The sequence below is a fragment of the Coregonus lavaretus genome (assembly GCF_964263955.1).
Source record: "Coregonus lavaretus genome assembly, chromosome: 15".
Classification (NCBI taxonomy): domain Eukaryota; kingdom Metazoa; phylum Chordata; class Actinopteri; order Salmoniformes; family Salmonidae; genus Coregonus; species Coregonus lavaretus.
Window position 1 is genome coordinate 6,088,824 of NC_140002.1, and position 23,367 is coordinate 6,112,190.

Below are 23,367 nucleotides of genomic sequence, written 5' to 3' on the forward strand. Positions count from 1 at the left end.
TACACAGATGATACACAACTTTATATTTCTATGTCACCAGAGGATTTTAGCTCCACAGAGAAATTATTAGACCGTATTAGTGATTTAAATACTTGGATGGCTCACAACTTCCTCCAGCTAAATCAAGACAAGACCGAGGTACTTATTGTTGGGGCCAAAGCACAGAGAATCTAGCCGCACATTTTAATTAATGGGCAATAAAGACAAAACACCAGGTAAAAAACCTTCATGTTATTTTAGATTCGGAACTAAATTTTGAATCACATATTAGGATTGTGACCAAAATAGGAACATTGCCAAGGTGCGGCCGTTTCTCTCTCAGGCTGATACAGAGAGACTCATCCATGCTTGTATTACAAGCAGGCTTGACTGCTGTAATGCTCTCATGTCTGGTCTACCCAAGAAAGCCATTGGTCAACTGCAGAACATACAGAATGCTGCAGCACGGTTCCTGACCAAGACCAGACAGAGAGCACACTGGTTTAAAAAGGTCTCTGCCTGTGAGTTTTATAATTAATTTATTCTATTGGTTTTTAAATCAATCCAGGATTGTGCACCCCAATACATGTCAGACATCCTTTTAAGTTATGTACCCAGTAGGTCCCTCAGGTCTTCTGGCACTGGCCTTTTAACTATCCCAAAGCCTAGGACCAATAGGCCTGGAGAGGCAGCCTTTAGTTATTCTCTGGCAGCCTCTGGAATAGCCTGCCAGAAAACCTGAGGGGGGCTGAAACTGTGGACATATTTAAAAGAGATCTTAAAACACATATTTTTACCTTTGCTTTTCCTTAGGGTGCTTTTTGGTCGTTCAGTTTGTGTCACTTTTTTAAAAATCTAATGTTTGTTGTGTAGTAAATATTTCAGCTTTTATTTTCATAGTTTTTTTTATTAGTTTTTTTTTCCTGTAAAGCACATTGCGTTGTATTCCATGTCTGAAATGTGCTGTATAAATAAAGCTTGATTTGATGATACATGACAGTACGTCGTCAGGAGGGATTCAGAATGGAGAGGAACAGTGAGATAACACAACGCTCTACGTGATGTTGTACTGTAGCACCACTGAGATGGTGGGTGAAAGGGAGTGAGATAAAGTGAACAAAAGAGGATAAGGGTATATTTACTGTAAACAGAGTGACACTGTGCTGGGGGTGGGGGGGGGGGGGGGGAATAAAAACATACACAGACATCATTCACCTCCTGTTTAATGGTCCCTCTCCCTGTCTCCATCTCTACCTCTGCTTGGTAACAACCGAACAGAACACAGCAGCATTTCTTTAGCCAGAGCCCTCTCCACTCCTTGTCAAGAGGCAGCTTCAAGGAGATATACTTATACACAAGGAATAAATTATACATCCTAATTACACCCTCAGTCTCACAGTGTGCAGTAGGGTTTTGTGTTGGCCCTGGGAGTGGCAGTAGACTACCCTGACTGCACACTAAGAGACACACCATCCAGTTGAACATGATGCCCTTCTGTTAACAACTATTAATAGAGTTCTATAGTTTATTATGGGTTGATTTCCAGATGAAAACATTCTCATGGCTGGCTTCAGTCCCTCTCAACTAATAATGAAAAACATAATTGGTCCTGTAAGACAGGGTCTGTTTGATAAATCAGAGGTTTGCTAGTTAGTCAAGATGGAGTGATTCCAGAAGTGAGCAAAAGCTTATAAGGGTGTGTGTGTGGTGTACAGGCGTGTGTCTATGCCTCTGTGTGTCTCTACTGTCCATGCTTGTGTGTGTGTGTGTGTGTGTGTGTGTGTGTGTGTGTCTACTGTCCATGATTGTGTGTGTGTGTGTGTGTCTACTGTCCATGCTTGTGTGTGTGTGTGTGTGTGTACTGTGTGTGTCTACTTGTGTGTGTGTGTTAATGTCAGCAGTCAATTAGCTACCCTACAGTAAAGGCCCCCTGTTTCTCACGCTGTGGCTGTACAGCTGATTGTTCCCAAATGAGAACAAACAGCCTTCTCTCTCTCTCTCTCCACAGAGTGGGTGGGCAGCGGAATGTGCTCTCCGGCTGAAAGAGGGGGGTTTCTGAGGCCCGCAGCCCAACTGCCATTTCCGTCCGCAGCATCTCTTCAGCAGAGACACCCCGCCCAGCCTAGGCAGACTGGCATCCTCCAGGGATCACACATCTTTAGTCATCCCATTGGCACTGGCCCTTGGCCAGGGAGAGGCTCTCTCACTTTGTGGTGCCAGTGTGTGTGTGGAGGTGTTATGGTCAGATATCTCATCCACACCCAGAAACATATTGGGTTGTTCTGACACTGGAGAGAGAGAGAGTGGTGAGGGAGCGGCCAAACTATAACCTGTTTCTTTTGTGATGATATCCAAGTATGACAGTTATATTATGTGTCATCTAAACCGCCGATCTTAACAGTGTAGAAATAAATAGTGAGAAGTGGTGTATAAGCACTGTGCTGTGATGGTGCACTGCATCTGGCCACTCACTCGGGGGAGCGTTTCTTTTTTTATTTTCTTAGGAAATACCCTGGGCCTCTTGAATAAGATCAGATGAAAGTCTGACTATACTGCCCATGTATACTCAATGATAGACTGCACCATTTTCATGTAGAATAGTTGAGTTCTTGAGAATGAGATCAGAGAGAAAGCCGAAACCCCACCAAGGACACACACAGACAGGAAACGAGTGGTTTGAAAGCTGTACGTGTATTTGCACATTGGCCTTTATCAAAACACAATGAGCTGACACAGTCTCAATGCGGAGGCCTTGTAGAAAGCAAAAAGCACCTTGCGCACCGTGGAATTCCAGCTATGCCCTAACAGGGGCGTAACAAGCCGCTGGGTTTTGAACTGCTGGGAGGGGAGGGGGAGCAATAGACCTGCTGCCATATCTGGTGTGGTGGCCCCCAATTAGGGAGGTGTACAAGGTGCCCCAACACTGCACTAAAGCCCTGTGATGTCCTACCCCACTCCCCTGTCTGTTAACCTTCTACTCTGAACCCTCCGTGACTGAATAATTTGGTCTACACAACCATTTAATTGGGAATGATAGGCATGAGGCTGGACTGAAATGTAGAAAATGCTAACAAACATGTGTGGCATCTACTTGGTCTATAAGAACAACACTTAAAAGATGCACTATGCAGATACCGCGCCGCCATTTCCTGGTTGCTAGTACGCTTAATTTCAGTTTATGTGACAAAAAAAAAAAACAAGCAGGTGTAGTGTAGAGAATCATTGTACCATCTAAACCGCTGTGAAATATATTTTCCATAACCAAAAATATTTTATTTTTAGCTGTTGGAAACTGGTGTACAAAAACGAAACTTATGTCCAGTTTATGGTTTCAAAGGTCACATTCGGTCATGCAATGGTAGTTACAAAAATAGTCAGATATATACAGTGGTGTGAAAAAGTTTTTGCCCCCTTCCTGATTTCTTACTTGTTTGCATGTTTGTCACACTTAAATGTTTCAGATCATCAAACAAATTTAAATATTAGTCAAAGATAACACAAGTAAACACAAAATGCAGTTTTGAAATGAAGGTTGTTATTAAGGGAAAACAAAATCCAAACCTACATGGCCCTATGTGAAAAAGTGTTTGCCCCCCTGTTATAACACAACTCAACTGTGGTTTATCACACCTGAGTTCAATTCCTCTTGCCACACCCAGGCCTGATTACTGCCACACCTGTTCTCAATCAAGGAATCACTTAAATAGGACCTGCCTGACAAAGTGAAGTAGACCAAAATATCCTCAAAAGCTAGACATCATGCCGAGAAATTCAGGAAGAAATGAGAAAGAAAGTAATTGAGATCCATCAGTCTGGAAAAGGTTATAAAGCCATTTCTAAAGCTTTGGGACTCCAGCGAACCACAGTGAGAGCCATTATCCACAAATGGCGAAAACATGGAACAGTGGTGAACCTTCCCAGGAGTGGCCGGCCGACCAAAATTACCCCAAGAGCGCAGCGACGACTCATCCAAGAGGTCACAAAAGACCCCACAACAACATCCAAAGAGCTGCAGGCCTCACTTGCCTCAGTTAAGGTCAGTGTTCATGACTCCACCATAAGAAAGAGACTGGGCAAAAATGGCCTGCATGGCAGAGTTCCAAGACGAAAACCACTGCTGAGCAAAAATAACATTAAGGCTTGTCTCATTTTTGCCAGCAAACATCTTGATGATCCCCAAGACCTTTGGGAAAATACTCTGTGGACTGACGAGACATAAAAGTAACACCGCATTTCAGAAAAAGAACATCATACCAACAGTAAAATATGGTGGTGGTAGCGTGATGGTCTGGGCCTGTTTTGCTGCTTCAGGACCTGGAAGACTTGCTGTGATAAATGGAACCATGAATTCTGCTGTTTACCAAAAAAACCTGAAGGAGAATGTCCGGCCATCTGTTCGTGACCTCAAGCTGAAGCGATCTTGGATTCTACAGCAGGACAATGATCCAAAACACACCAGCAAGTCCACCTCTGAATGGCTGAAGAAAAACAAAATGAAGACTTTGGAGTGGCCTAGTCAAAGTCCTGACCTGAATCCTATTGAGATGCTGTGGCATGACCTTAAAAAGGCAGTTCATGCTCGAAAACCCTCCAAATGTGGCTGAATTACAACAATTCTGCAAAGATGAGTGGGCCAAAATTCCTCCACAGCGCTGTAAAAGACACATTGCAAGTCATTGCAAACGCTTGATTGCAATTGTTGCTGCTAAGGGTGGCCCAACCAGTTATTAGGTTGTAGGGGGCAATCACTTTTTCACACAGGGCCATGTGGGTTTGGATTTTGTTTTCCCTTAAAAATAACAACCTTCATTTCAAAACTGCATTTTGTGTTTACTTGTGTTATCTTTGACTAATATTTAAATTTGTTTGATGATCGAAACATTTAAGTGTGACAAACATGCAAACAAATAATAAATCAGGAAGGGGGCAAACACTTTTTCACACCATTGTATAATTCATCATAAATGTCAGAATCCAACCCAATGTGTATCAGAGTTCAGAATAACATCATAAAGTGTTGCTACGGTATGAACAGTGTACTAGATTATTTGTTTTAACAATAACTTGTTGGCTTGGGACCATTTTCTTTTTTGGATACATTTCATAATTCCTACGATACTTGATGTCCGGGCCCAGCATGCTTCATAAGGTCACTTGTGTTTGTCTTGGAACACATGGGCAGATTACAAAGTACATGCAAAACTGCAGTGTACTCAATAATGAGAGTAGAGAAAAGCAAAAGAAAAGGAAAAGTATCCAGAGAGGGAGGAAGTAAAACATCTAGTTAGCTCATCATAAGGTCAGGCCAGAACCTATTCTGTAATAGAGGGCTCTGGAGTGGATCAGACCATTGATTTGGCTAACAGTTTTGGGTGTTCCAGAACAAACTCCACACGGTCCAGTTCCGGTTCACCGTCGGCACAGTGGCTCACGGGTGGCCCACTGTCGGCCCGGAGGTCTTACCCAGAGCTTGGCATCGTGGTAGAAGGCGTCCAGCAGCTTGACGATGTAGCAGTGGTCACACTTGGCCAGGATGTCTATCTCCACCATGTAGTCCTCCAGCTCCTCCTCGGTCTTCGTCTCGATCACCTTGGCCGCAGCCAGCGCTCCAGTCTCCTTGTTTTTGGCCTAGAAGATAAAGGAGTCAACATTTACATAATCTTCTCCTCATTTAGTGTTTTCATGCGATGAAGGACATCCAGCCATTTATACATTAATTTAAAAGGCCTTCTCACGTTGCCTTACCATTATATATATATATAAGTTAATTTTGCGATTCTATCCTAACAGGAGTTATGATCTATTGGGTGACTGGTAAATGTCAAAAGGTCAGCACACAGGAAGTAGGCTACAAACATCATTTCTGCACAAGGGGGCTATTTCAATAGGCTACACAAGGACAGTGAATTTTATCAGAGGGTATATTGGGTAATACTAAGAAAAATCATAGGTGGGGCCCAGTCGTGACGAACTAGTATGGGCGTTAGGAAGGAAATTGAACTTGCGAAAACCACCCTGTTTCGAAATGCACTTCTGTGTTTCTTCTCATGTGACTACAATTGAAAGGTAGTGAACACATCATGAGTCTCATATATTGCTAAATAAGTAAATTGACTTCATTGAGTTAAAGTTGAAATACTGGAAACTAAATTTGACAATATAGGTTGGACATCAAAAACAAAACAGTGCCTTGCAAAAGTATTCACCCCCCTTGGCGTTTTTCCTATTTTGTTGCATTACAACCTGTAATTTAAATGGATTTTTATTTGGATTTCATATAATGGACATACACAAAATAGTCCAAATTGGTGAAGTGAAAAAAATTACTTGTTTCAAAAAATTCTAAAAAATAAATAATGAAAAAGTGATGCATGCATATGTATTCACCCCATTTGCTATGAAGCCCCTAATTAAGATCTGGTGCAACCAATTACCTTCAGAAGTCACATAATTAGCTAAATAAAGTCCACCTGTGTGCAATCTAAGTGTCACATGATCTCTGCAACACCACTAAGCAAGGGGCACCATGAAGACCAAGGAGCTCTCCAAACAGGTCAGGGACAAAATTGTGGAGAAGTACAGATCAGGGTTGAGTAATAAAGAAATATCTGAAACTTTTAACATCCCACAGAGCACCATTAAATCCATTATTAAAAAATGGAAAGAATATGGCACCACAACAAACATGCCATGAGAGGGCCGCCCACCAAAACTCATGGACCAGGCAAGGAGGGCATTAATCAGAGAGGCAACAAAGAGACCAAAGATAACCCTGAAGGAGCTGCAAAGCGCCACAGCGGAGATTGGAGTATCTGTCCATAGGACCACTTTAAGCTGTACACTCAACAGAGCTGGGCTTTACGGATAAGTGGCCATAAAAAAGCCAATGCTTAAATAACAAAATAAGCAAACACGTTTGGTGTTCGCCAAAAGGCATGTGGGAGACTCCCCAAACATATGGAAGAAGGTACTCTGGTCAAATGAGACTAAAATTTAGCTTTTTGGCAATCATGGAAAACGCTACATCTGGCACAAACCCAACACCTCTCATCACCCCGAGAACACCGTCGTGGCAGCATCATGCTGTGGGGATGTTTTTCCCCATCGGCAGGGACTGAGAAACTGGTCAGAATTGAAGGAATGATGGATGGCGCTAAATACAGGGAAATAGTGAATAGTTATGCACGCTCAAGTTCTGTTTGTGTCTTGTTTCTTGTTTGTTTCACAATAAAAAAAGATTTTGCATCTTCAAAGTGGTAGGCATGTTGTGTAAATCAAATGATACAAACCCCCCTCAAAAAAATCAATTTTAATTCCAGGTTGTAAGGCAACAAAATAGGAAAAATGCCAAGGGGATGAATACTTTCGCAAGCCACTGTATCTGGGCCACCGCCCACCCAGTGAATTCCTCTGTGTGTGTGTGTGTGCGTGTGTCTGTGCGCGCAAGACTTTCATGAAAAGAAACCTTAATCAAAACCCAGAGACAAAAACTCTGACAAACACAAGAGTCTAATAAATGTTTTACTTAACTGCTTAAAAGCACAAAAGGAAAGGAACCTCCATACCCTGTAAGAGCGAAGAAGGAGGAACCACTGTAGCCATGTAGTCAGCCAGCCCATCCATCCACATTGACAAGGCACTACAAATTAGTTAGAAACACTATAACAGATTGTACTAGATTTTGTACATGTCCCCAACTGCATGATAAACAAGCATCAAAACAGGAGGGTGAGTAAGTGGTGACCACTTGTCATCGTTATAGTTCTGAGAATGAATAAATCTAGGTTAAAAAGTTGTATTCTGGGAAAGGTGTGTGGTCACTACATAATACTGTGTGAGTGAGTCAATGAGAGAGCAGAGAGAGAGAGCACAGACTGAGCCTAAAGACTGATCAAGGACAAGTCAGACAAAATACAAAAGATACAAGAGAGCGAAAAAAACTAAACAGAGGAAGGACATCCTGAGTTAACAATGGGAGAAAAACAGGCAAAAGTCAGAGATAGATATAGAGGTATCTGTCTATCTGCCTATATCCATCTGCAGTACCAGTCAAAAGTTTAGACACCTACTCATTCAAGGGTTTTTCTTCATTTTTACTATTTTCTACATTGTAGAATAATAGTGAAGACATCAAAACTAGGAAATAACACATGGAATCATGTAGTAACCAAAAAAGTGTTAAACAAATCAATATGTATTTTATATTTGAGATTCTTCAAATAGCCACCCTGTGCCTTGATGACAGCTTTGCACACATGGCATTCTCTCAACCAGCTTCACCTGGAATGCTTTTCCAACAGTCTTGAAGGAGTTACCACATATGCTGAGCACTTGTTGGCTGCTTTTCCTTCATTCTGCGTCCGACTCATCCCAAACCATCTCAATTGGGTTGAGTTCGGAGGATTGTGAAGGCCAGGTCATCTGATGCAGCACTCCATCACTCTCCTTCTTGGTAAAATAGCCCTTACACAGCCTGGAGGTGTGTTGGGTCAATGTCCTGTTGAAAAACAAATGATAGTCCCACTAAGCCCAAACCAGATGGGATGGCGTATCACTGCAGAATGCTGTGGTAGCCATGCTGGTTAAGTGTGCCTTGAATTCTAAATAAATCACAGACAGTGTCACCAGCAAAGCACCCCCACACCATAACACCTCCTCCTCCATGCTTTAAGGTGGGAACCACACATGCGGAGATCATCCGTTCACCTATACCGCGTCTCACAAAGCCATGGCGGTTGGAACCAAAAATCTCAAATTTGGACTGCAGACCAAAGGACAAATTTCCCCCGGTTTAATGTCCATTGCTCGTGTTTCTTGGCCCAAGCAAGTCTATTCTTCTTATTGGTGTCCTTTAGTAGTGGTTTCTTTGCAGCAATTCTACCATGAAGACCTGATTCACGCCTCTGAACAGTTGATGTTGAGATGTGTCTGTTACTTGAACTCTATGAAGCATTTATTTGGGCTGCAATTTCTGAAGCTGGTAACTTATCCTCTGCAGCAGATGTAACTCTGGGTCTTCCATTGCTGTGGCGGTCCTCATGAGAGCTAGTTTCATCATAGCGCTTGATGGTTTTTGCCACTACACTTGAAGAAACTTTCAAAGTTCCTGACATTTCCCGTATTGACTGACCTTCATGTCTTAAAGTAATGATGGACTGTCGTTTCTCTTTGCTTATTTGAGCTTTTCTTGCCATAATATGGACTTGGTCTTTTACCAAATAGGGTTATCTTCTGTATACCCCCCATACCTTGTCCCAACACAACTGATTGGCTCAAACGCATTAAGAAGGAAAGAAATTCCACAAATTAACTTTTAAGAAGGCACACCTGTTATCTCATGAAGCTGGTTGATTTTTGAATTTTTTTTGCAGTTCGTTCCAGTCATTAGCAGCAGAGAACTGGAAGGATTGGCGGCCAAAGGAGGTGTTGGCTTTGGGGATGACCAGTGAGATATACCTGCTGGAGCGCATACTACGGGTGGTTGTTGCTATGGTGACCAATTAGCTAAGATAAGGCAGGGATTTGCCTAGCAGAGATTTATAGATGACCTGGAGCCAGTGGGATTGGCGACGAATATGTAGTGAGGGCCAGCCAACGAGAGCGTACAGGTCACAATGGTGGGTAGTATATGGGGCTTTGGTGACAAAATAGATGGCACTGTGATAGACTACATCCAATTTGCTGAATAGAGTGTTGGAGGCTATTTTGTAAATGACGTCGCCGAACTCAAGGATCGGTAGGATAGTCAGTTTTACGAGGGCATGTTTGGCAGCATGAGTGAAGGAGGCTTTGTTGCGAAATAGGAAGCCGATTCTAGATTTAACTTTGGTGTGAATCTGGAAGGAGAGTTTACAGTCTAACCAGACACCTAGGTATTTGTAGTTGTCCACATATTCTAAGTCAGACCCGCCAAGAGTAGTGATTCTAGTCGGGCGGGCGGGTGCAAGCAGCGTTCGATTGAAGAGCATGCATTTAGTTTTACTAGCGTTTAAGAGCAGTTGGAGGCTACGGAAGGAGTGTTGTATGGCATTGAAGCTCGTTTGGAGGTCTGTTAACACAGTGTCCAATGAAGGGCTAGATGTATACAAAATGGTGTCGTCTGCGTAGAGGTGGATCTGAGAGTCACCAGCAGCAAGAGCGACATCATTGATATACACAGAGAATAGAGTCGGCCTGAGAATTGAACCCTGTGGCACCCCCATAGAGACTGCCAGAGGTCCAGACAACAGGCCCTCCGATTTGACACATTGAACTCTATCTGAGAAGTAGTTATTGAACCAGGCGAGGCAGTCATTTGTAAAACCAAGGCTATTTAGTCGGCTAATAAGAATGCGGTGATTGACAGAGTCGAAAGCCTTGGCCAGGTCGATGAAGATGGCTGCACAGTACTGTCTTTTGTTAACTTGGCTTTCAAATACTTTCGAAAGGCAGGGCAGGATGGATATAGGTCTGTAACAGTTTGGATCTAAAGTGTCACCCCCTTTGAAGAGGGGGATGTCCGCGGCAGCTTTCCAATCTCTGGGGATCTCAGATTATACGAAAGAGAGGTTGAACAGGTTAGTAACAGTGGTTGCTACAATTTCGGCGGCTAATTTGAGCAAGAAATGGTCCAGATTGTCTAGCCCAGCTGATTTGTAGGGGTCCAGAATTTGCAGCTCTTTCAGAACATCAGCTATCTGAATTTGGGTGAAGGAGAAGCGGGGGGGGCATGGGCAAGTTGCAGCGGAGGGTGCAGAGCTGGTGGCCGAGGTAGGGGTAGCCAGGTGGAAAGCATGGCCAGCCGTAGCAAAATGCTTATTGAAATTCTCGATTATCGTAGATTTATCAGTGGTGACAGTGTTTCCTAGCCTCAGTGCAGTGGGCAGCTGGGAGGAGGTGCTCTTATTCTCCATGGACTTTACAGTGTCCCAAAACTTTTTGGAGTTAGTGCTACAGGACGCAAATTTCTGTTTGAAAAAGCTAGCCTTTTCTTTCCTAACTGATTGTGTATATTTATTCCTGACTTCCCTGAAAAGTTGCATATCGCGGGGGCTGTTTGATGCTAATGCAGTACGCCACAGGATGTTTTTGTGCTGGTCAAGGGCAGTCAAGCCTGGGGTGAACCAGGGGCTATATCTGTTCTTAGTTCTGCATTTTTTGAATGGGTGGTGGACCATTCTTGATACACACGGGAAACAGTTGAAAAAAAACAGCAGCGTTGCAGTTCTTGACACAAACTGGTGCGCCTTGCACCTACTACCATCGTTCAAAGGCACTTAAATCTTTTGTCTTGCCCATTCACCCTCTGAATGGCACACATACACAATCCATGTCTCAATTGTATCAAGGCTTAAAAATCCTTCTTTAACCTGTCTCCTCCCCTTCATCTAAACTGATAGTTTTGAGCAAGTGAGTGAGTGAATGAGGATAGCTCATGCTACTCCCAATGATCTGGAGATGCGAGGCTGCAGACTAAACAGCCTGGTGGGGTCCAATGCCTGAGGGGGCTGTGGGAAAACATCTGGGTAAACAGTGCAGCCACGCATACGCATGGAGACACTGGCCGACCATAGTTACAACCCTGAAGGTTCCCAAAGATGGAATAACTCCAGGGCCTTTTTTTAAATGAGGACTCAGAGTTTTTCCTGGTGAGGTCACATGGTTAGGAAACCTAACCTTTGCATACTGCGTGTGACTGGAGAGACATGATAGTGTATCTGACAATGCGTCGCAGAGCATTTGCATTTCATCACCACCTCCAGGAAACGGCTCTGCTCCCACCACGGAAACCCCCATCTCCGAGTCAACAGGGGGCCACGTTAGGTCACAAGTCCTCTGTAGCTCAATTGGTAGAGCATGGCGCTTGTAACGCCAGGGTAGTAGGTTCGATCCACGGGACCACCCATACGTAAAAATGTATGCACACATGACTGTAAGTCGCTTTGGATAAAAGCGTCTGCTAAATGGCATATTATTATTATTATTATTATTATTATAAGTCCCGCTTAACGAGTCTGCATAACCAAGCTCACTAACCCCGAACTCGCTCTTTGCACCCCTCTCTCCATCCCTTTCTCTCACTCTCTCTTTATCACATTCTGAGGCTTGGAGAGAGGTGCAGCAGTGCTCATGCCTGACTGGGAGTCATTACCTCTTTTCCGCTTGTGTCTAGTCTGCCTTGTAAAAGGCCAATCCCCCGCCCTGCTCTGCAGCTCAGTGGGAACACGACCCAGGAATGTGATTCTGGGCTTCAGTTAAGTTGGGGGGTGGAGAGACGGAAAGAGAGAGAGAGCAGAGCATCTTCCCATCTGTAAATCTGTCTGTCTGTGGGGGAGGGAAGGGGCTGTACTGTACACAGAGGAAATGACACTGAAACGCCTCATTGTGCCTCACAAGGGAGCGCAGACTTCCTGGAAGGCATAAAAGGGTCTGCAGTCTCTCCACTAGAAGAGGAGGAGTGAGGAGGAGGAAGGGTGAGGAGGAGTGAGGAGGAAGGGTGAGGAGGAGTAAGGAGGGAGGAGGAGGAAGGGTGAGGAGGAGTGAGGAGGAGTGGTGAGGAGGAGGAGTGAGGAGGAGGAGTGGGAGGGGTGCTGGGTGAGGATGGAGCTCTGTAATCACACTAACCTAATTATACTAACAGAAAGCAAAACTGGCTCACAACACCACCTCCTCTCCAATATCACAGCAGAGAAGAACAAAGCAGTGCTCGCTCTAACCCAATCATCCCACTGAGGAACAAAACTACTGTTCTGTGGTTTGTTTTGCCCGACATTTGCATGGATGTCAGGGATGACCAACCGTCGCAGGCCCCTCTCCTTTGCAATAGCCCACCTGTCTGTGACCGCCTGCCTGCCTGTCTGTGACCGCCTGCCTGCCTGTCTGTGACCGCCTGCCTGCCTGCCTGCGACCGCCTGCCTGCCTGCCTGCGACCGCCTGTCTGCCTGCGACCGCCTGTCTGCCTGCCTGCCTGCCTGCCTGCGACCGCCTGTCTGCCTGCCTGCCTGCCTGCGACCGCCTGTCTGCCTGCCTGCCTGCCACCGCCTGTCTGCCACCGCCTGTCTGCCTGCCTGCCTGCCTGCCACCGCCTGTCTGCCTGCCTGCGACCGCCTGTCTGCCTGCCTGCCTGCCTGCGACCGCCTGTCTGCCTGCCTGCGACCGCCTGTCTGCCTGCCTGCCTGCTTGCGACCGCCTGTCTGCCTGCCTGCCTGCCTGCCTGCGACCGCCTGTCTGCCTGCCTGTCTGCGACCACCTGTCTGTGACCGCCTGTCTGCCTGCCTGTCTGTGACCGCCTGCCTGTGACCACCCGTCTGCCTGCCTGCCTGTCTGTCTGTCTGCATCCCTTCATGGGAGAAGTCGCTCGTCCTCTCCCTGCAAAAATAAACACCCGTGCTCCACAAAGGGGCAAAGAGGTTAAAGCAGTAAAACGAGGGATCAGCTTATTCTCTCCTGTCTCTGGGATACGTGGTGGTGAGCACACACACACAGCCTGAGATCCAGTGGAGTGACGGTTCACTGGGAGGATTACTACACCTGGCTGTGAGAGGAGAGGAGCAGACACACTGGGCTCAGTGGGTGGTGTGTCTCTGCTCTCTGCTGCTGCTGGCACAGCCTCCTTGGGCCAATCACTTCCGGGATGACAGCAGCGTACAGTACCCATGAAGCGGTGACACTAATCCCATCCCCAGCCCATCTCTAGAGAATGTGTGTGCTTAACCTTTGCCCTGGCGTTAAGATGTACAACCCTGAACATTTCTCTTAACAGGAATGTCATGTCTACAATTCTTGTTAACATTGGGCAGCCTAGTAAATCCCTCTGAAGATGACTCAAATCGACTTCTCATTATGACAAATGAAAAAAACGTCTCATTATGACAAATGAAAAAGACATCTCATTATGACAAATGAAAAAGACGTCTCAGGCAGCTTTGGGTCCTGGGAACACCAGGCATGTGCGTTTGATTCTCGTATGAGAAGCATATCAAGTCCAGCTAATGCAGGGATTGGCAACTTTAATGTGGGTGGGCGCAAAAAAAAAAGAAAAAAAATGAGGGGCCGCAGTGGCTCGTGGGTATGTGTACCCACATCCATACACATCCATTAGTGTTAATTGCTACTGTTATGTTGCTGCTGAGCATAGATGATGCATCCCAAATGGCACCCTATTCCCTTTATAGTGCACTACTTTTGACCAGGACCCACAGTGTACTGCAATATATAGAAAATAAATCAATACCGTTGCTTTATCGCAATATTATTTTGGACGATATTGTATAGATACTTTGACTCAAAGTATCGACTTGTAAAAAAAAAAGTATGGGGTTTTTGAGAGCTCGCGCTATGTACTTGCAGAGGAATCATTGTACAATTTCCGGGCCATCACGGTTTTTCAACATGGCATGTTGTAGTCTGGTTCTAGATATGCCATCAGGGAATTGAAGCCAACATCCTCTACCATTGACAATGGCTGCATATCAACTGCAATCATTTCTGTAATCAGCGCTGTGATTTTCTCACTCTGTCACTTATCGCACTTCTTTTGTGTGAAGCTGTCTAATGTCTGTTGTTGGGGGACTGCGCTGCTGCCAGCAATGATTTGGGTCTCACGGTGCGTCCCTTTCATATGGTTAAGCATTGCACCTGTACTATCATTACTGTACCTCAATTCCACCTTGCAAAGTTTGCATTTCACCACCTTCTCAAGTAACGTCTCAAAGTATTGCCATACAGGACTCCGCTGCTGTCGCTGGCCTTTCTCCGCCATGTTTCCAAGACAATGATGTGCGGAGCGCTTTATATCCATGGAAAACAATTGGAAAGATACATCTCCTCTTACTAACATTACAGTATTGTTGCGTTAGGTATTTGTAAAAATATATATAATAATCCCTTGAGGATAGGAACCTCAGAAAAGTCAATTCAAATCACATTTTATTGCTCACACACACATATTTAGCAGATGTTATTGCGGGTGTAGCGAAATGCTTGTTTTCCTAGTTCCAACAGTGCAGTAGTATCTAACAATTCACAACAACACACACAAATCTAAAACTGAAACAATGGAATTAAGAAATATATAAATATTAGGAGGAGCAATGTCGGAGTGGCATTGAACCTGTTAGTGATCCCTTAGTTGACAGTGTTGTGCTAACTACCTGCCTGTTCTCTTTCTCGTTTTACATAAGCTGAGGATTATACAGGGTTCAATTCTTACTGTACTGTAGCTTTATTTACAGTTGTTCAACATGGGTGTAGGACACAGCGCAGAGATGTTCAAACGTTGAACCCCAAGAGGAACAGTGCTGCTGTTTGTGAGGATGTGGTAGTGTCGCTGTTTGGTGTTGTGAAAGGGTTCAGGCTCAAAACAGTGAAGAATTCGCTGCAGCACGTCTCTTAGGATAGGTTTTGAACATAGAGCTGTCGAGTCAATACAGATGGAGGATTATTATTTATAAATGTGTCACCTAACTTGATAAAAACGAGAAACATGGTGCTTTGATAGACTGCACAAAAGGCATGTGTTGTTTGATTACTTTAGCAGTGCTGTTACATCATGTATTGTACTTTGCCTCTGATATAGGCTAGCGTCAATATATTTCAGAAGCCAGTAAATCAGTTATGACTAGTTACAGTTGAAGTTGGAAGTTTACATACACTTAGGTTGGAGTCATTAAAACTCGTTTTTTCAACCACTCCACACATTTCTTGTTAACAAACTATAGTTTTGGCAAGTCGTTTGGACATCTACTTTGTGCATGACACAAGTAAGGTTTCCAACAATTGTTTACAGACAGATTATTTCACTTAATCACAATTCCAGTGGGTCAGAAGTTAACATACACTAAGTTGACTTTGCCTTTAAACAGCTTGGAAAATTCCAGAAAATGATGTCATGGCTTTAGAAGCTTCTGATAGGCTAATTGACATCATTTGAGTCAATTGGAGGTGTACCTGTGGATGTATTTCAAGGCCTACCTTCAAACTCAGTGCCTCTTTGCTTGACATGGGAAAATCAAAAGAAATCAGCCAAGACCTCAGAAAAATAATTGTAGACTTCCACAAGTCTGGTACAGCCTTGGGAGCAATTTCCAAACGCCTGAAGGTACCACGTTCATCTGTACAAATAATAGTATGCAAGTATAAACACCATGGGACCACGCAGCCGTCATACCGCTCAAGAAGGAGACGCGTTCCGTCTCCTAGAGATGAACATACTTTGGTGCGAAAAGGCAAATCAGTCCCAGAACAACAGCAAAGGACCTTGTGACGATGCTGGAGGAAACAGGTACAAAAGTATCTATATCCACAGTAAAACTAGTCCTATATCGACATAACCTGAAAGGCCGCTCACCAAGGAAGAAGCCACTGCTCCAAAACCGCCATAGAAAAGCCAGACTACGGTTTGCAACTGCACATGGGGATAAAGATTGTACTTTTTGGAGAAATGTCCTCTGGTCTGATGAAACAAAAATAGAACTGTTTGGCCATAATGACCATTGTTATGTTTGGAGGAAAAAGGGGGTGACTTGCAAGCCGAAGAACACCATCCCAACTGTGAAGCACGGGGGTGGCAGCATCATGCTGTGGGGGTGCTTTGCTGCAGGAGGGACTGGTGCACTTCACAAAATAGATGGCATCATGAGGAAGGAAAATTATGTGGATATATTGAAGCAACATCTCAAGACATCAGTCAGGAAGTTAAAGCTTGGTCGCAAATGGGTCTTCCAAATGGACAATGACCCCAAGCATACTTCCACAGTTGTGGCAAAATGGCTTAAGGACAACAAAGTCAAGGTATTAGAGTGGCCATCACAAAGCCCTGACCTCAATAGAAAATTTCCTATAGAAAATGTGTGGGCAGAACTGAAAAGGCGTGTGCGAGCAAGGAGGCCTACAAACCTGACTCAGTTACACCAGCACTGTCAGGAGTAATGGGCCAAAATTCACCCAACTTATTGTGGGAAGCTACCCGAAACGTTTGACCCAAGTTAAACAATTTAAAGGTAATGCTACCAAATACTAATAGAGTGTATGTGAACTTCTGACCCACTGGGAATGTGATGAAATAAATAAATCTGAAAGAAATCATTCTCTCTACTATTATTCTGACATTTCACATTCTTAAAATAAAGTGGTGATCCTAACTGACCTAAGACAGGACATTTTTACTTGTATTAAATGTCAGGAATTGTGAAAAACTGAGTTTAAATGTATTTGGCTAAGGTGTATGTAAACTTCCGACTTCAACTGTAACTCATGATGTTCTCACAAAACACTCCTCCCTCGCCCACACTCCATCTCAGACAGTCACCAAGGCAACCTGCCACAGACATACCGACAGGGGGCTGAGAAGTCATGGGGGACGGGCCTCTACATGAGAGCTTGGTGAGTGAGAGAGCGTCACAAAGGAGCATGTTGTCCACACCCACCTAGGAGAACCTTTATCAGCCAGGCCGGCCACAACTGGGCCCCACAGATTACCAGCCCTGGAGCGCTGATGTGCTATCACCACAACACCCTATTCTCTATATAGTGCACTAGCACTTTGTGGTCAAAAGCAGTGCACTACATAGGGAGTAAGGTGCCATTTGGGAAGCATCCCTCGGGTAATGCTAGGCTAACTAACGCAACTTACAGTATAGTACCAAGCAGCAGCAGCGGCACATGTCCCATTAATAAGTAAAGGGAACCTTTCGGCACTTGTGCTTAAGGGTTTGGCAGCGGCCGTACAGATAGATACAGACACCTGGATACTGTTCCCAGAGCAGCTTTAAATTAACTACTGATGCGTGACAGTGACTACGATGTCCTCCTTACCATCTGGTGACAGTGACATTGACAGGCCAATGGGGCCATTAACCTGAGCATGATACCGTGATAACCCCAGGACACGGAAAACCTGAGAGCATGTCAACAAAGTCCTGTTGTTTACCCCGATGTGTACAGCCAACACAGATCATGAGGCCAGCGGCCCCTCAGATCTTCTTCTCCAATAGGTTTTGAGAAGGAGGTGAGAAGAGAGGATGTGAGGAATCTAGGAATCATTGAGGAATCATTGAGGAATCTAGGATTCGTTGCGAAAGAGCCTAAGTCTACTCACTGTGGACGGAGCCCCGAAACCCCTTCTCTTCCCACAGAGTGATTAGTCAGTAGCCTGATGGGCATACAGGAAGTGCTTCCATCACTCTCCCGGCCCACAGCTTCCCTCCTGACCCTGACTCCTCCGCATGCACTCCAGGACAGCCAAACTGTATGGGCCTGGAGATCACATGTAGCCAGGGAGGAAGGATGTAGAGACTGTCACGTTTCCATTGTAAGTGTTGAAATTCCAAAAGATTCCTTGTAGTTTACTCAATTTTATTCTCAGTCCTGAAGGGTAAGGAAAAATTCAGTATTTTCCAGACGGACAACTGCTTATTCAATAGCCACTGTCAAGGTATACCTGCTACTTCAGGAGGTATATTTTGGTGTGGGCGTTAACTGAAGGCATATTTTATTTATATCAGGGTGGCTCCATGTTATTTTTCCTCTCAGTGTCATCAGTGAAATGCCACATGGTGTTCACTCACATGCCGGTTCAGAAGGTATGAGTGGGTGCACTGTGCCCTGGCCCAGCCTCACTTCTTCCACTGGCCCCCAAAGTCAAAAGGCACTCACTGTACTACACTGGGCACGAGCAAATACTTCTCCTGCCATGTCGCAAAGTGGGGGCTAAAAGATCCAGATTAAATAGCGATCCTAACCCAAAACTACAGTTGAGTTTGGACGACGCAAACAGGGAAGGCTAATAGTGGGGATCCAAATGGAGCCCAGTTAGGATAACAGGAGTTGATCTGTCTGTATTGGGACATTTTGTTTGTTTAGTTTATTAATTCGACCATTTAAAAAAAGAAGCACACATAAAAAAACCATACATGACATGAGTAAAATCATGAGGATAATACACAATAAAAGCACTTATTTCCATTGTGATCCTCTTGAGACAAGATGGCTAGGCCAGATCCTTCACGGTTGGACACAGTATGACAGAGAGATAATAAAACTAAAACAAAGAAGAAGAACATCTCTCATCATTGTGGTTACATCGTAGGGTACATTCACATGGGCACAGCAGACATCAAACCGTTTTTGACTTTATTTCTAAAAGCTGCCCCGAGAGGACAATGTTTTTATGGGCAGAGGGAACTCATTAGATCAGAGTGTGCTGCCCTTCAAAAGAAAGTAATCTCTTTCAAATGTCACAATAAGTGGTGAAAACAATCAGCACAAAAAAAACATTAGAAGATTATCATTCTAGTTGTAGTCTAGCGTCAAAATGATTATGAAGTCACAGTGATGAGCGGTGCCAGAGGTTAAATGTGCATTGAACTGTGCAAATCCAGCAACTCCCTACGGCGCGTCCCTCAGCACTTAACCAAATGTTCATGTATTCAAGACATTTCTCCTTCTGCCTACTGTCAATCCAAAGGTTCAGGGTGTGGTAAGTAACCATCTCTTACTCATGATGATACCGAAAACCCACATAACACTTATTCACATCAGAAAACAGAGTAAGCTACTTGTAGCACTGTCTTCACAGCTGGTGTTTTTCATATCTGAAAGAGGAGAGTGTACACCAACAGGAAACTAACAGATCACCTAGTTTACAGGAACTAGTAAGACCTGTAAGTAAACAGGTCAGAATGCATCATTTGGTGACGGGCCAATTCAATACTGCATACTGTAGGCATAAAACCTAAACAACCAAATAATTTAATTTGCTGACATGGAAACGTCTGGTCCAAGTCATCTGGTCCAAAGGTCAGCAGTCATACATCTGATGTCACAAGCATGGGTATTTATGATACGCTGTGGACTGACTCAATCAACATGACTTATTCAGCCTTTAACTCAACTTTTTTCTACGATCATGCTCATTTGCTTACTCAGATTAACTAAACACTTCACAAATGGGTTGGGTATGGCTACAGAAAGATCAGAATAAAGTCATTTTAAATGTCATTCAGAAATAGGGTACAGAATGTTGCAGGTACAGTATGCATTTCAAAGGCAGGTGAATGTCTCTGAAATTGCATAAATGTTGTTTGAGATGTATACATGACTGAACCGGTTTTGACAGATTGCCAGCCCAAATAAGTAAAATGCCTTAATTGCCAGCGCAGCACATCTGTTTCATATGACAGTGTGGTGCCTACAAATTATTTATAGGCTTGACAAATAAGCAGAGGACCTATCATGGGAGTCATACACCCCAAAAATCTGAGGGGGCACAAAGTCTGTGAGGATGGCTGGGGGGTGGACCGATGGGGACCTAGGCCTGACCATAAATTTGAGAATTTTGCTACTCTAACTTGATTGCCTGAAATGGCTTCTTGGTAGCTAGTTAGGAAGTTGGGAACCTATCTGGGCTTGCCAACTTCATAAAATTGCTAGGTGGCTAGTAATATTACAGAGAAACAAAATATTTGAATTATTTATATATATAAAAAATAAAAAAAACTTTAAATCTGATGATTGCCCCTGTGCTCCCTATGGGCTAGCAGATTAAACGCAAATGGAGTGGCGCCTATACTCAGTGCGCAACAACTTGCCTATGATCATCTCTTTGAAGTCATACAAAATTATATTATCCTCTAAACATATAGCCTATTGAAACAAACCCATAATGCTTACCTTGTAAACTTTTCCAAACGCTCCATCACCCAATTCTCCGATAATTTCCCATTGGTCATTGGGATTGATGTCTCGATGAACATGTTCATATTGTTTTGCCTTCTTTTTTATGTCAAAAGAAGACAAGCGAAGGATTTTGCTGAATTTAGCAAAAGCCATGGTTTCACCGCAAAATGTAATAAAACAAATTCAAAGCCAACTTTCTGAAGACTGCAATTATTTTGAGTCTCACTCAATCGTGTTGAACTAAAAAAGTATTCGGAGAAAAACTACCTGATCTCTAGAAGCACGCACCCAAAAATTTTCACATAAGACAATAAGCGTCAGTTCATATCAGTCCACGCGTTGTCATAAAACAACTTCATATTTCCATTTTCATTCACATGGCTTGTCCACTGCCACACCGCGACCACCTGCTACAGCAGAGTTACCGGGGATAAATTGTTGCTTCGCTGTAAAAAGACAGAAGCCCCACCCTTTCGCTCCCGCGGCCGTAATGGAAATGTCGTTTTACTATGTGCAGATCCTTTATGTTTACGCACGATATATGTAGTTGAACGAACTTCCCTTCTCATCTTAGATAGATGGGCGTGTAGTTTTTCAGTTGTCACCCATTTCATGTGGCCACTGACAGGTAATCAAAGATAGGACACAGTTTACACAGGCAGCCCAATTCTGCTATTTTTTTCCACTAATTGGTCTTTTGACCAATCACATCAGATCTTTTCACATCAGATCTTTTTCATAGCTGATTTTATTGGTTTGCCTGTCTAAACGCAGCCAATTCGATATTTTGGTGCACTCTACAGCCCACAAGCGCCACTAGGTGGCATTTAATCATAGTACTGGTGCATCAGCAGCACAAACTGTATGTTTATGGAGTGTTTCTGCTGCTGTCTTCTGGGACTTGCCATTATGTGGTCCCTTTGGTCGTTTTTACGCTATAATTCACAAGGCTATTTTATATTTCTCAGATGAATGATGAAGAAAAAAAGTTCTGCAGTCCAGAAAGTTACGTTTTGGGAAGTAAAATCACATCTGTAACGATGGATGACGGATCATATAGTGTATCATAGTAGGACGTCTTATTAAAATAATTGCAGCCCAAGAAGAAACAAAAAAGCACAACATTTAGGCTTCAACTCAAACCCATAGATAGCAAGCAGTCAAGGACATTAATGTAACATGAACATGTCGTCAATTTACTTTTATTTGTAGGCTAAGGCACTATTTTGTCATTTGTCACAGAAAACGTACAATGTCATTCAATCTATCGGAATTCCCCATTGCAGGGTTTTGCATTGTACACAGTAATATCCAATTATCTCCCTCTCTCTCCCTCTTTCTCTCCCTCTTTCCCTTCCTCCCTCCCTCCCATCAAACAGTGACATTATCATGTTAGGCTCCAGCTCATCGGTGGGCGGTCCAAGGCTGCACAGTCATCAGTGGTGAACACCAGCTCCTAAACACAGAGATATGAGGCCTGTGAGTTCCACTGCCCTAAAAGGAACCAGTAAAGTCTTCAACATGAGGGACATTTGGTAAATACAAAAGCTCAGTGCCAGGACTATGTCGCAACATGAGGACAGTTACATAACAAAGAGCATACAACTATTCTGTCATTTCAGAAGATATGAGAGTGCTGATTTTCTGAAAGGTCATTCAACTTTGTGCATTTCCTTGACCAAATATAGTAGAAAGGCAAAAAATCCCAGAGAACAGAATGTACTTTCAATCATTTGCATCATAAAATTCACTATTTTGACCCATAATAGTACTATCTTTATGTGTTAGTACTGAGCTTTGTTGTGGTTCTCTTCTGTTTCCCCATTCTGTTTCATCAAGTCTGATTGACAGGGAGCCTGGATCAAGGGCTAGTCTGTCTGTGGATGCTAGTCGTCGTTCTCTTACCCCGTGACACCTCTGGGACATGATCATGTGCAGTTGCCTGACCGCGAGACCCACCACCCGCACTTTCCTGGTGTAAGCACAGCGCCGCTCACGCAAGCCATCCACCAGAAAGATGTACTGCCTCATCTTCGGCATGATGCAAGTGTTCTGTCAAGATGAATATCATTTCTGTTCTTATGTTGCAGAGCAACGATCATAATGTGTAGAAATCAGTAATCTTTTTTTGGCAATCTCAACTTCAGGGAAATGTATTTAATTAAACAGACACAATACTGATTTCAAAAGTACACAGTGAAAACTGCAACAATACTTTCCACAATGCCATAGCCATACTTACATGTACATCTAGGTAGAGATGTGGGATGTGTGCCATGCAATGCCTCTGGAAAACACAGATTGAAGTTAGGCATTGGCAAAAGTGCAACGTGTCATACTCCACTGCAATCAGTGCTCACTCCCTCTATGATAAGTGACTTACAGTTTCAGGTTCCATCTTGATCATCGCTGCCTGATGGGTGAGGTCTCGAGCCATACTCAACACCTTGGTGTAGCATGTTGGTGGGTTAGGGTAGCATAGGACCAGTGCTACCAGTGAGAGTGCTAGTAGTGTGTGTCCTACAATGGCCATAGCTGATAGTTCACAGTGAAACACACAAGGAGGACCTTTATATAACCAGGTAGGAATCCTCTAATGATATGTTACTATCTTAAGACAATTACACACTGGAATGTTTTTGGTTCCTTTGTTGTTGTTGTTGTTGTTGTTGTTGTTGTGATTCTTGTTTGTTTCTCTGTTCTAATTTCTGTGTTGAAGGGGGGAGATTACAC

The 23,367-nt window shown here is 43.8% G+C and overlaps 2 protein-coding genes across 2 annotated transcripts in view; both read right to left on the bottom strand.

Annotated features, from left to right (window-relative positions):
* The window catches only part of LOC311142845 (serine/threonine-protein kinase 10-like), a 64,484-nt gene extending 43,293 nt beyond the window's left edge, over positions 1 to 21,191 (bottom strand). Inside the window, exons 1-2 of the mRNA XM_084178541.1 lie at positions 20,629 to 21,191; positions 5,443 to 5,607 (exon numbers count right to left, since the gene is read on the bottom strand). Coding sequence (XP_084034667.1) covers positions 5,443 to 5,607; positions 20,629 to 20,787 — 324 coding nt within the window. The 5' untranslated portion in view covers positions 20,788 to 21,191. The remainder of the gene's footprint in view (positions 1 to 5,442; positions 5,608 to 20,628) is intronic.
* An 815-nt stretch (positions 21,192 to 22,006) lies between these two features.
* Positions 22,007 to 23,146, bottom strand: cytl1 (cytokine like 1). The gene is made up of 4 exons (XM_084178041.1): positions 23,018 to 23,146; positions 22,877 to 22,921; positions 22,540 to 22,686; positions 22,007 to 22,090 (listed from the first exon to the last, which is right to left on the bottom strand). Exons 1-4 carry the CDS (start codon positions 23,069 to 23,071, stop codon positions 22,022 to 22,024), a joined length of 315 nt encoding a protein of 104 aa, XP_084034167.1. The 5' UTR covers positions 23,072 to 23,146; the 3' UTR covers positions 22,007 to 22,021.
* Positions 23,147 to 23,367: the final 221 nt, after the last annotated feature.